General features: G+C 35.5%; 1 protein-coding gene across 2 annotated transcripts in view; it reads left to right on the forward strand.

Moving 5' to 3' along the window:
- ift80 (intraflagellar transport 80 homolog (Chlamydomonas)) overlaps positions 1 to 13775 on the forward strand; it is a 201988-nt gene extending 188213 nt beyond the window's left edge. For both annotated transcript variants that reach the window (XM_072915026.1, XM_072915027.1), the window contains 5 exons: positions 4710 to 4799; positions 4869 to 5041; positions 6628 to 6751; positions 6952 to 7091; positions 13197 to 13775. In XM_072915026.1, coding sequence (XP_072771127.1) covers positions 4710 to 4799; positions 4869 to 5041; positions 6628 to 6751; positions 6952 to 7062 — 498 coding nt within the window. In that variant the 3' untranslated portion in view covers positions 7063 to 7091; positions 13197 to 13775. The remainder of the gene's footprint in view (positions 1 to 4709; positions 4800 to 4868; positions 5042 to 6627; positions 6752 to 6951; positions 7092 to 13196) is intronic.
- Positions 13776 to 14172: the final 397 nt, after the last annotated feature.

The following is a 14172-nucleotide window of genomic DNA, read 5'->3' on the forward strand; positions in this document are numbered from 1 at the left end:
AATTTTAATGAAGTTAGCTTACCATGTTTACAGTATGATAATTGTGATAGAAATGTGAATTTTAGGCACAGAATATTTTTTACAATTGAACAAGGCAGTAGATTATACAAGCTTGGACAGAAAGTTAATAATGACACCAATTTTTTTTTTTAATGGAATTGTTTAGTACTGTTTTACCATTTGTTTACTGTAAAAAGTGTTTATACTGTTTATACTTTCAATTAACAAATTGAAGTCTTGTGAAAGGTTGACAGGATAACTGGCATTAACTGTCAAAATAATTTCAAACTATTGAAGTTAGCTTACAGCAGCGTTTCTCAAAGTGTGGGGCGCGCCCCACTAGTGGGGAATAGAGACATGACAGGTGGGGCGCGAGGAACGGAAGGAAATTTCACTTAAACATTTTTTTTTTATTATTATATTCTTAGATTTTTTTTTTTTTACTATGCTTTCATTTTCTATACACACTGTAAATCACTTTGTGATTCTGTCTATGAAATCCGCTATATAAATAAATGGAAATTACCGGTACTTATTTTTACTGTAGGCTTTAAATTTCTCGGTAGGAGCGAAAGTTTGACAGACATAGCAACAGTAACTAATGGGGGCGGGGCTAAGCGGAACAAACATTCGCGCAGATGGGTAGCAGGCTAATGTGTGGATCACAATTACACAAATATATACATTTGTGACTCGCACCTCAAAGGTCGTCAAGCCAGAGCCAGCGCCTGCAGAGAAACAAAAATGTGACGGGCACACACTGTGTCATTCACCGGGAAGCACTCGCGTCAAGGCAGCTCAGCCCCGAACTCAATGAGGTTTTAACAGATGTTGTGAGCGCGGTAAATTTGATCAAAACACGACCACTGAAAGCGCGACTGTTCTCTGCACTGTGTGAGGAAATGGGAGCTGATCATACAGCCGTGCTGTTTCACAGTGAAGCAAGGTGGCTCTCCCGGGGCAAAGTGCTGTCACTTGCCCTGTCTTGCCAAATGCATAGCTCCTCCTTTTTTTTTTTTGCAGAGATTGCAAAGTGGCACTTTTATTTTATTTATTATTGAACTTGATGCAAGTTATTTGATTTATTATTGAACTTGATGCAAGTTCTAACACTTTTATTTGATTTATTATTGAACTTGATGCAAGTTATAACACATTTTTGATTTATTATTGAACTTGATGCAAGTTATAACACTTTTGTTTTATTTATTATTGAACTTGATGCAAGTTATAACACTTTTTTGATTTATTATTGAACTTGATGCAAGTTATTTGATTTATTATTGAACTTGATGCAAGTTATAACACTTTTTTTGATTTATTATTGAACGTGATGCAAGTTATAACACTTTTTTTGATTTATTATTGAACTTGATGCAAGTTATAACACTTTTTTTGATTTATTATTTAACTTGATGCAAGTTATAACACTTTTTTTGATTTATTATTGAACGTGATGCAAGTTATAACACTTTTTTTGATTTATTATTGAACTTGATGCAAGTTATAACACTTGTGTTTTATTTATTATTGAACTTGATGGAAGTTATTTTATTTATTATTGAACTTGATGCAAGTTATACCACAGCTGCACAGTTATTATATTTATTATTGAACTTGATGTTATTTTATGTTATTGAGTTTGAATGTATACAACTTGATGTTCAATAAATTTGAAAATGTTAAAGCTTGGCATTAGCGCTCTGTTGGGGTGATGGGGGCAGGTGGGGCTTGAAAACTCCCCCTTGTCCAAAGTGGGGGATGACAAAAAAAGTTTGAGAACCACTGGCTTACAGAATAAACATGTCAATCAACCCATATGATTTTTGCTGTAATATTTTTGTTTTGAAAAGTCACTGTGACTGATAGAAAAGTGATGGTTTTAGCAACATTTTAACCTGTCTGAATGCTAATAATCATTTTGCGTCGGGGGGCGAAGCCTGAACCCCCCCACCAGGACTTTGTCCTGGACCTACCGGGGCCTGCGGCCCCTGGACCCTGGCTACTAGGTTTTTCTGATTTCAAAAGTTGGCAGGTATGGTATCGGTTTAAAAAAGTAAAATTAATGACTTTTTAACACGCCGCTGTACGGAGTGGTACATATCCAGTAAAACACAGTCATACTTGCCAACCCTCCCGATTTTCCCGGGAAACTTCCGAATTTCAGTGCCCCTCCCGAAAATCTCCCGGGGCAACCATTCTCCCGAATTTCTCCCGATTTCCACCCGGACAACAATAGTGGGGGCGTGCCTTTAGCGTCCTCTACAACCTGTCGTCACGTTCGCTTGTCCTCCATACAAACAGCTTGCCGGCCCAGTAACATAATATATGCGGCTTTTAAACACACACGTAAGTGAATGCAATTCATACTTGGTCAACAGCCATACAGGTCACACTGAGGGTGGCCGTATAAACAACTTTAACACTGTTACAAATATGCGCCACACTGTGAACCCACACCAAACAAGAATGACAAACACATTTCGGGAGAACATCCGCACCGTAACACAACATAAACACAACAGAACAAATACCCAGAATCCCTTGTAGTACTAAGTCTTCCGGGACACTACAATATACACCCCCCGCTACCACCAAACTTGTATTAGTAGATTGCACAGTACAGTACATATTCCGTACAATTGACCACTAAATGGTAACACCCCAAGAAGTTTTTCACACTTGTTTAAGTCGGAAGTGTCAAGGTTGGCAAGTAGGGCTGCAGCTAACGATTATTTTTCTATCGATTAATCTATAGATTATTTTTTTCGATTAATCGGTTAATCTATAGATTATTTTTTTCAATTAATCTATAGATTATTTTTCCTTTTACCGATTATTTTTTTTATTTAAAATGAAGAGGAAAAAATAAATGTAGGCCAGTTTTTTCAAAAGGCCTGGCTTTTATTTACAAAAAAAAAAGTATGGCCACTCAGTCAACATTGACAACAACATGACAAAATATTCTGTAACAATGTAAACATTTAAAACTTTTAACATTTAACAAAATTAAAAGTAGCTTATTTGCTTTTTAATGTGCAAATATAAAAGTAAACATCCAGTGCAAATCTTAATATTCTGGAATAGTATAAGCATTTCAAAAGTAAAAGTATTGCTTATTTTGCTTTAAAATGTGCAAAAATAAAGATAAACATCCAATACAAAAAAGTGCAAAACGGAAATATTCTGTAACAAGTGTAAACATTTCAACAAAAGTAAAAGTATTGCTTATTTGCTAAAATGTGCAAGAATAAAGCTAAACATCCAATACAAAAAAGTGTACAGTGTAAACATTTCAACAAAAGTAAAAGTATTGCTTATTTTGCTTAATAACACAACAATGATAGTATGATTAAAGTGAAAGTTAATTGTTGGTTTGTACATAGTATATGTAACTGTTAATGTTGTAAAAGGTATTTGCACAACTAATTAACGTTAGCGTTTGTGACACGTCTTGTGCCGTGGGGTTCTTTCAGGACCGACAGACTGAACGCCAGACGGCTTTGCCAGGTTTACAATCTTTTAATTTTACACAAAGTCTTTTCTCTTCCAACTCTTTTCTCTTTCTTTCCTCGCTTTTCAGCTCCTCTTCCTCGCTCGCTCGTCGTCCCCTGTCTCTTGCGGCGTCACTCCCGGCGCGCCCCGCCTTGCCGCTCGCTCGCCGCCGCCGCCTCTCCACAGCGTTAAAGAGGAGCGCGTCTTTGTAAACACTGAACAGGCACGCCAAACGCGCCTCTCAGAGCGAAACGGTGCTTTAGTTTATGAATTTACAACGCAGATGCAAATGACACATTCATGTTTTTGTGTAATGATGACAACGTATACGCACGCGGACGATTGACTTGTTGATGGTGATGGCAAGAACGCTGTCGGGGGTTTTCTTTTCAAATGTTCGTTCATAGCCGTTGTGCTGCTATGATAGGCCATTTCCGCTCGACACAGTGTGCATACAACAACATTATTAGGCCGTTTATTGAAATACTCCCACACTTTTGGCGTGCTTTTTTCCCCTCGCTCGCATCGTCTGCTTTGCGCTCCGCCATGACAGTAAAGTAGTGTGACGTACATATGCGACGCGCCGACGCACAAAAACGGCGTCGACGTATTTACGTAACCGATGACGTCGACTACGTCGACGCGTCGTTTCAGCCTTATTGGCAAGTATGCTCTAGTATACTCTGGACTGAAGCTGTGTGCCTTCATTGTTTTTGTAGCTGTTGTTTTGAGGCATGTTTAGAAAAAAAATACAAAATAATGCACTTTGTGAAAGTCGAAGTACAGTATTTCCCGTAGTTGTAGTGGGTATCAGGATTATCTCAGGGAGAGCATATCCCAAATTCCAAGCTGCTGTTTTGAGGCATGTTAAAAAAAAATAATGCACTTTGTGACTTCAATAATAAATATGGCAGTGCCATGTTGGCATTTTTTTCCTTAACTTGAGTTGATTTATTTTGGAAAACCTTGTTACATTGTTTAATGCATCACAACAAAATTAGGCATAATAATGTGTTCATTCCACGTCTGTATATATCGGTATCACTTGATATCGGAATCGGTAATTAAGAGTTGGACAATATCGGGATATCAGCAAAAAAGCCATTATCGCACATCTCTAATTATTATTATTGTTATAACAAAGATTGTCTTCTTGTCATCCTGTAATTGCTGCAGTTTATTGAGCTCCAAAGTCTACTTTTGTGTTCCTGCAGAAAGACTCTCTGTGGGCATGTCTGGCTGCCATGGCGATAGCCAACCGAGAGCTGACCACAGCGGAGATGGCCTACGCCGCCATCAGAGAGGTCGGAGAGAGCTTCTCAAAGTGAGCAGCGTGAGGATGCTAATCTGCTCCGTCTCTTTCCTCCCCGTAGCTGCCGCGAGTGCATTACATCAACTTTATAAAGCAGCAGCCGTCCAAGGAGTCGTCCTTGGCCCACCTGCTGCTGTTCAGTGGGCAGGTCCAGGAGGCAGAGGCCACTCTGCTGCAAGCTGGACTCCTTTACCAGGCCATACAAGTCAACATTGACCTCTTCAACTGGCAGAGGTGGGACACTTCCTGTGCTGACACCTTGTACTCTATTTAACTACATTATGTACATTTTGTACTGTATGTTTGTGCATTATGTACATTTTGTACTGTATGTTTGTGCATTATGTACATTTTGTACTGTATGTTTGTACATTATGTACATTTTGTACTGTATGTTTGTGCATTATGTACATTTTGTACTGTATGTTTGTGCATTATGTACATTTTGTACTGTATGTTTGTACATTATGTACATTTTGTACTGTATGTTTGTGCATTATGTACATTTTGTACTGTATGTTTGTGCATTATGTACATTTTGTACTGTATGTTTGTGCATTATGTACATTTTGTACTGTATGTTTGTACATCATGTACTGTATGTTTGTACATTTTGTACTGTATGTTTGTGCATTATGTACATTTTGTACTGTATGTTTGTACATTATGTACATTTTGTACCGTATGTTTGTTCATTTTGTACTTTGTTTGTGCATTATGTACATTTTGTACTGTATGTTTGTACATTATGTACTGTATGTTTGTACATTTTGTACTGTATGTTTGTGCATTATGTACATTTTGTACTGTATGTTTGTGCATTATGTACATTTTGTACTGTATGTTTGTACATTATGTACATTTTGTACTGTATGTTTGTACATTTTGTACTGTATGTTTGTACATTATGTACATTTTGTACTGTATGTTTGTACATTTCGTACTGTATGTTTGTGCATTATGTAAATTTTTTACTGTATGTTTGTACATTATGTACATTGTGTACTGTATGTTTGTACATTTTGTACTGTATGTTTGTGCATTATGTACATTTTGCACTGTATGTTTGTACATTATGTACATTTTGTACTGTATGTTTGTACATTATGTACATTTTGTACTGTATGTTTGTACATTATATACATTTTGTACTGTATGTTTGTACATTATGTACATTTTGTACTGTATGTTTGTGCATTATGTACATTTTGTACTGTATGTTTGTGCATTATGTACATTTGTACTGTATGTTTGTGCATTTTGTACTGTATGTTTGTACATTATGTACATTTTGTACTGTATGTGTGTGCATTATGTACATTGTGTACTGTATGTTTGTGCATTATGTACATTTTTTACTGTATGTTTGTGCATTATGTACATTTTGTACTGTATGTTTGTACATTATGTACATTTTGTACTGTATTTAAGTACATTATGTACATTTTGTACTGTATGTTTGTGCATTATGTACATTTTGTACTGTATGTTTGTACATTTTGTACTGTATGTGCATTATGTACATTATGTACTGTATGTTTGTGCATTATGTACATTTTGTACTGTATGTTTGTACATTTTGTACTATATATTTGTACATTATATACATTTTGTACTGTATGTTTGTGCATTATGTACATGTACTGTATGTTTGTGCATTATGTACATTTTGTACTGTATGTTTGTACATTTTGTACATTTTGTACTGTATGTTTGTGCATTATGTACATGTTGTACTGTATGTTTGTGCATTATGTACATTTTGTACTATATGTTTGTACATTATGTACATTATGTACTGTATGTTTGTGCATTTCCAGGGCATTGGAGCTGGCAGTCAAACACAAGACACATGTGGACACGGTGCTGGCCTATAGGGAGAAGTTCCTGCAGACTTTTGGCAGGAAGGAGAGCAATAAGAGGTTCCTGCAGTACGCTAAAGGGGTAAGCTCCATGTGCTGCCTAGCATGCATTGATTGGTGCAGCAATTACGCACAGTTTAACTAGTAAGAGTTTTTCTAACAGTTTCCTGTGGTTTACAAGCTTTTCACCCACTGTTTACACATCCAGTCTGACACAAACCCTTCAGCTTTAATCACTTCCACACACAGGAAATGTACATCTCTTTGTTATCTTTCTCTCAGGTTGAAGTGGATTGGGATAAAATCCAAGCCAAGATAGAGATGGAGTTGGCCAAAGAGAGAGAAAAGGCTGCGAACGCGTCCGTCAAGAGTGGTGTGGCCCAGCGGCGCTAATGACAAGAGGACCTGGTGTGGTTGTTGAGGTGAGTGATCTGTGGTCAGTCACCAAGACCAGAAGCTTAGTAAATGACTATTATTTCCTAGGAGGCATATTAGATGTCTTTAAGTATGTCAGAGTTTGTAGGTGACGAACCCCAAGATGCAGAGAAGGTGGAAGGCATTGTGCGGGAAAACATGATTTAATTCTATAGCAAAAAAAACAAAAAACAAAAGGGAACAAACAAAAGGCGCGCACAAGGCGGAGAACAAACTTGGCTATGAACTAAAATAGCACAGAGGCTAACTGTGGACAAGAAACAAAAACACTTACTGTGACACGAAGGAACTAGGACATGAGCAGAGTGAAACAAAAGTGGACAGAGCTACAACGACAAGTACAGGTAAAAGCCGGTAAATTAGAATATTTTGAAAAACGTGATTTATTTCAGTAATTGCATTCAAAAGGTGTAACTTGTACATTATATTTATTCATTGCACACAGACTGATGCATTCAAATGTTTATTTCATTTAATGTTGATGATTTGAAGTGGCAACAAATGAAAATCCAAAATTCCGTGTGTCACAAAATTAGAATATTACTTAAGGCTAATACAAAAAAGGGATTTTTAGAAATGTTGGCCAACTGAAAAGTATGAAAATGAAAAATATGAGCATGTACAATACTCAATACTTGGTTGGAGCTCCTTTTGCCTCAATTACTGCGTTAATGCGGCGTGGCATGGAGTCGATGAGTTTCTGGCACTGCTCAGGTGTTATGAGAGCCCAGGTTGCTCTGATAGTGGCCTTCAACTCTTCTGCGTTTTTGGGTCTGGCATTCTGCATCTTCCTTTTCACAATACCCCACAGATTTTCTATGGGGCTAAGGTCAGGGGAGTTGGCGGGCCAATTTAGAACAGAAATACCATGGTCCGTAAACCAGGCACGGGTAGATTTTGCGCTGTGTGCAGGCGCCAAGTCCTGTTGGAACTTGAAATCTCCATCTCCATAGAGCAGGTCAGCAGCAGGAAGCATGAAGTGCTCTAAAACTTGCTGGTAGACGGCTGCGTTGACCCTGGATCTCAGGAAACAGAGTGGACCGACACCAGCAGATGACATGGCACCCCAAACCATCACTGATGGTGGAAACTTTACACTAGACTTCAGGCAACGTGGATCCTGTGCCTCTCCTGTCTTCCTCCAGACTCTGGGACCTCGATTTCCAAAGGAAATGCAAAATTTGCTTTCGTCAGAAAACATGACTTTGGACCACTCAGCAGCAGTCCAGCTCTTTTTTTCCTTAGCCCAGGTGAGACGCTTTTCGCGCTGTTTCTTGGTCAACAGTGGCTTGACACGAGGTATGCGGCAGTTGAAACCCATGTCTTTCAAGCGTCTCTTGGTGGTGGATCTTGAAGCACTGACTCCAGCAGCTGTCCACTCCTTCTGAATCTCCCCCACATTTTTGAATGGTTTTTTTTTTCACAATCTTGACCAGGGCGCGGTGATCCCTATCGCTTTTACACTTTTTCTGACCACAGTTTTTCCTTCCCTTTGCCTCTCCATTAATGTGTTTGGACACAGAGCTCTGAGAACAGCCAGCCTCTTCAGCAATAACCTTTTGTGTCTTTCCCTCCTTGTGCAATGTGTCGATGGTTGCCTTTTGGACAGCTGTCAAATCTGAAGTCTTCCCCATGTTTGTGTAGGCTTCAGAACTGGACTGAGAGACCATTTAAAGCCCTTTGCAGGTGTTTTGAGTTAATCAGCTGATTAGTTTGTGGCACCAGGTGTCTTCAAAATTGAACCCTTACACAATATTCTAATTTTGTGACACACGGAATTTTGGATTTTCATTTGTTGCCACTTCAAATCATCAAAATTAAATGAAATAAACATTTGAATGCATCAGTCTGTGTGCAATGAATAAATATAATGTACAAGTTACACCTTTTGAATGCAATTACTGAAATAAATCAAGTTTTTCAAAATATTCTAATTTACTGGCTTTTACCTGTATTAAGACAGGTAGTAATGACAATGACAATAATCCAGCCGTGACTGGAGGGTAGGGCAGGTATAAATAGCAGCTGGCTGATCGACACCAGGTGTGGCCAGGTGCCAATCAGCCACAGCTGAGCGGACACAGCACTCAGGGAGACAAACAGGAAACAGAACCAAAACAAGAGCGCTGACAGGAAATACTACACACACAGAGGAAAAACTAAAACACAACCAAACTGTCAGGGGCAAGCCTGACAAAGTATTTATTAAATATGCAGTCATCAATACATCTGACCCAAGGTGGCTGAGGTAATAATAATAATAATAATAATAATACATTTTACTTATAAGGCGCCTTTCTGGGCACTCAAGGACACCGTACAAAATCAAAACAATAAAATCAATTGGATAAAAACAACAGCAACAACAACAAAGATCGATAAGATTTACAATGAATAAGCAGTCAGGAATAGGTGTGTTTTGAGTCTTGATTTGAAGAGGGATATTGAGTCTAAGTTACGAAGGTTTGAAGAGGGATATTGAGTCTAAGTTACGAAGGTTTGAAGAGGGATATTGAGTCTAAGTTACGAAGGTTTGAAGAGGGATATTGAGTCTAAGTTACGAAGGTTTGAAGAGGGATATTGAGTCTAAGTTACGAAGGTTTGAAGAGGGATATTGAGTCTAAGTTACGAAGGTCTGGTGGTAAAGAGTTCCAAAGATGTGGGGTAGAGCGGCTGAAAGCTCGGGCCTCCACGGTGGACACTTTAAATAAGGGGACAGTGAGATGGATGGATGAAGAAGATCTTAGGGAACGTGAGGGCGTGGCGACATGGATCAGGTCAGAGAGATAAGACGGAGAGAAACTATGGATAGCTTTGAAAGTGAGGAGAATTATTATAAAGTGGATACGGTGTTGCTGCAGAACAGGGGTGATGTGCTGGACTGAAGGGGTTCTGGAGATTATCCGGGCTGCAGAGTTCTGGAGAAGCTGAAGTTTGTGAAGTGACTTGTGAGGGAGACCAAACAGGAGAGAGTTGCAGTAGTCCAGGCGAGAGGTGACCAGGCTATGAACTAGTATGGTGACCAGGCTATGGACTAGTATGGTGACCAGGCTATGGACTAGTATGGTGACCAGGCTATGGACTAGTATGGTGACCAGGCTATGGACTAGTATGGTGACCAGGCTATGGACTAGTATGGTGACCAGGCTATGGACTAGTATGGTGACCAGGCTATGGACTAGTATGGTGACCAGGCTATGGACTAGTATGGCAGCAGTATGAGGGGTAAGAGATGGGCAAAGACGATTAATGTTTCGTAGATGAAAGTAAGCAGACCAGGTAATGTTGTTTATGTGGGCTTGAAAGGAGAATGTGCTGTTGAGGATGACACCCAGACTCTTGACTTGGGAGGAGGGTGAGACAGAGGAATTGCCGAGAGTAACGGACAAGCTGTTGGTTTTATATGTGTAGTGTATATATATTTACCTATATGTGGTTTTTATATTTATATGTGGTTATAGTGTATATATATTTATATGTGGTTATAGTTTATATATATTTATATGTGGTTATAGTGTATATATATTTATATGTGGTTATAGTGTATTTTATATGTGGTTATAGTGTATATTTATATGTGGTTATAGTGTATATATATTTATGTGGTCTATATATATTTATATGTGGTTTATATATATTTATATGTGGTTATAGTGTATATATATTTATATGTGGTTATATTGTATATATATTTATATGTGGTTTATATACATTTATATGTGGTTTATATATATTTATATGTGGTTATATTGTATATATATTTATGTGGTTATAGTGTATATATATTTATGTGGTTATAGTATGTATATATTTATATGTGGTTATAGTGTATATATATTTATATGTGGTTATAGTGTATATATATTTATATGTGGTTATAGTCTATATATATTTATATGTGGTTATAGTGTATATATATTTATGTGGTCTATATATATTTATATGTGGTTTATATATATTTATATGTGGTTATAGTGTATATATATTTATATGTGGTTTATACATTTATATGTGGTTTATATATATTTATACGTGGTTATATTGTATATATATTTATGTGGTTATAGTGTATATATATATTTATGTGGTTATAGTATGTATATATTTATATGTGGTTATAGTGTATATATATTTATATGTGGTTATAGTGTATATATATATTTATGTGTTTATAGTGTATATATATTTATATGTGGTTATAGTGTATATATATTTATATGTGGTTATAGTGTATATATATTTATATGTGGTTTATATACATTTATATGTGGTTTATATATATTTATATGTGGTTATAGTGTATATATATTTATATGTGGTTTATACATTTATATGTGGTTTATATATATTTATACGTGGTTATATTGTATATATATTTATGTGGTTATAGTGTATATATATATTTATGTGGTTATAGTATGTATATATTTATATGTGGTTATAGTGTATATATATTTATATGTGGTTTATATATATTTATATGTGGTTATAGTGTATATATATTTATATGTGGTTATAGTGTATATATATTTATATGTGGTTTATATACATTTATATGTGGTTTGTATATATTTATATGTGGTTATATTGTATATATATTTATGTGGTTATAGTGTATATATATTTATGTGGTTATAGTATGTATATATTTATATGTGGTTATAGTGTATATATATTTATATATGGTTATAGTGTATATATATTTATATGTGGTTATAGTGTATATATATTTATATGTGGTTATAGTCTATATATATTTATATGTGGTTATAGTGTATATATATTTATATGTGGTTTATATACATTTATATGTGGTTTATATATATTTATATGTGGTTATATTGTATATATATTTATGTGGTTATAGTGTATATATATTTATGTGGTTATAGTATGTATATATTTATATGTGGTTATAGTGTATATATATTTATGTGTTTATAGTGTATATATATTTATATGTGGTTATAGTGTATATATATTTATGTGTGGTTATAGTGTATATATATTTATATGTGGTTATAGTGTATATATATTTATATGTGGTTTATATACATTTATATGTGTTTTATATATATTTATATGTGGTTATATTGTATATATATTTATGTGGTTATAGTGTATATATATTTATGTGTGGTTTATATACATTTATATGTGTTTTATATATATTTATATGTGGTTATATTGTATATATATTTATGTGTGGTTATAGTGTATATATATTTATATGTGGTTTATATACATTTATATGTGTTTTATATATATTTATATGTGGTTATATTGTATATATATTTATGTGGTTATAGTGTATATATATTTATGTGGTTATAGTGTATATATATTTATATGTGGTTATAGTGTATATATATTTATATGTGGTTATAGTGTATATATATTTATATGTGGTTATAGTGTATATATATTTATATGTGATTATAGTGTATATATATTTATATGTGGTTATAGTGTATATATATTTATGTGTTTATAGTGTATATATATTTATATGTGGTTATATTGTATATATATTTATGTGGTTATAGTGTATATATATTTATGTGGTTATAGTGTATATATATTTATATGTGGTTATAGTGTATATATATTTATATGTGGTTATAGTGTATATATATTTATATGTGGTTATAGTGTATATATATTTATATGTGATTATAGTGTATATATATTTATATGTGGTTATAGTGTATATATATTTTCTCATTCTGTTTTGCACACTCTTGGAGTCAACATGTACATAGTGGGAAATAACCCCCCCCCCCCCCCCCCTCCATTTTTTGTATATATTGTTTTTCAAATCACCTGCCATGTATACTGTGTATATGTACATCATTTATACATTTTTTAACGTCATTTTTTATATACATGTTACAGGTTATTTATCTTTTATTATTGAATGTATGAAATGTGATGAATATTTAATGCAAACAAGCCTTTTGGCTTTTTGTGCCATCCAGTTGCCTTTCATGTCACATTTAACATGTCAATAAACTTCTCAATCAATCAATCAATCAAACAGGTTGGTAAATGTCACAAATATTGGTAAAAGTGTTTACTGTGCTTCCTTCCAGCTGGACAATGAACCCTCGCCCCCATCAGGATCACACGCAGTTTTCCATCCAGGAGGTCTCTGACATGGCTGCATTCATCTTTCCTTCTATCCTGACACTGAACATTCCTCCCCACAGCAGTCTGCTGCCACCTCTGCTTCACAGTAGCAAAGCTTTTTGGGCAAAATGATGATCTGGTTTCCTCTAAACATGAAGACTTGCATTCAGACTTAGTCCAGATCAGTTCTTTGCTTAGTCAGAATACTTCTGCTGGTGTTTTGTGCCTTTTTACTGAGGAGTGGCTTCCCTTTGGTGGATTGCTTCAGACTTGTCTTTCTGGAAGGTTCTCCTTTCTTCTTTTCACAACCCCCCCTGCAAGTTCTTGGAGGATCCCTGGTGGTTCCGAACGTTGTGCATGTAGAGATGATGGCGGCCACTTCCACAGACAGGTGTGTGCCTTTCCAAACCATTTCACATCCACACAATTTACCACAGGTGCGTTCCAATTAAGCGATTCGACCCTCTCAAGGATCAGTTGAAACGTGACGGACCTCAGCTCAGTTTGCAGCATTGTGAGAATAATAAAGAGACACAAAGTAATGTTGTACTTGCAGGTTTTGTGTGTAGACTTTTTGAGAGAAAAACACTTTAATTGAAATGATTAAGGACAATCATAACACTTCTGTCTCAGCTTTATATTATGTTGCTAAAATGTCAGGTAGGGCCAGAACGTGATTAGCGGGAGCCTACACTGCAAAAAGTCCGTGTTTAAAAACAAGAAAAAAAATACAAAAATGAGGTATTTTATTTGAACTAAGCAAAATTATCTGCCAATAGAACAAGAAAATTTGGCTTGTCAAGACTTTCTAAAACAAGTAAAATTAGCTAACTTCAATGAACCCCAAAATAGCTTAAAATAAGTATATTCTCACTAATAACAAGTGCACTACTATATGAGTACGTATTTTCTATTGTTTCATTGAAAATAAAACAGCAA

This window comes from Nerophis lumbriciformis, linkage group LG17, assembly GCF_033978685.3.
Source record: "Nerophis lumbriciformis linkage group LG17, RoL_Nlum_v2.1, whole genome shotgun sequence".
NCBI lineage: Eukaryota > Metazoa > Chordata > Actinopteri > Syngnathiformes > Syngnathidae > Nerophis > Nerophis lumbriciformis.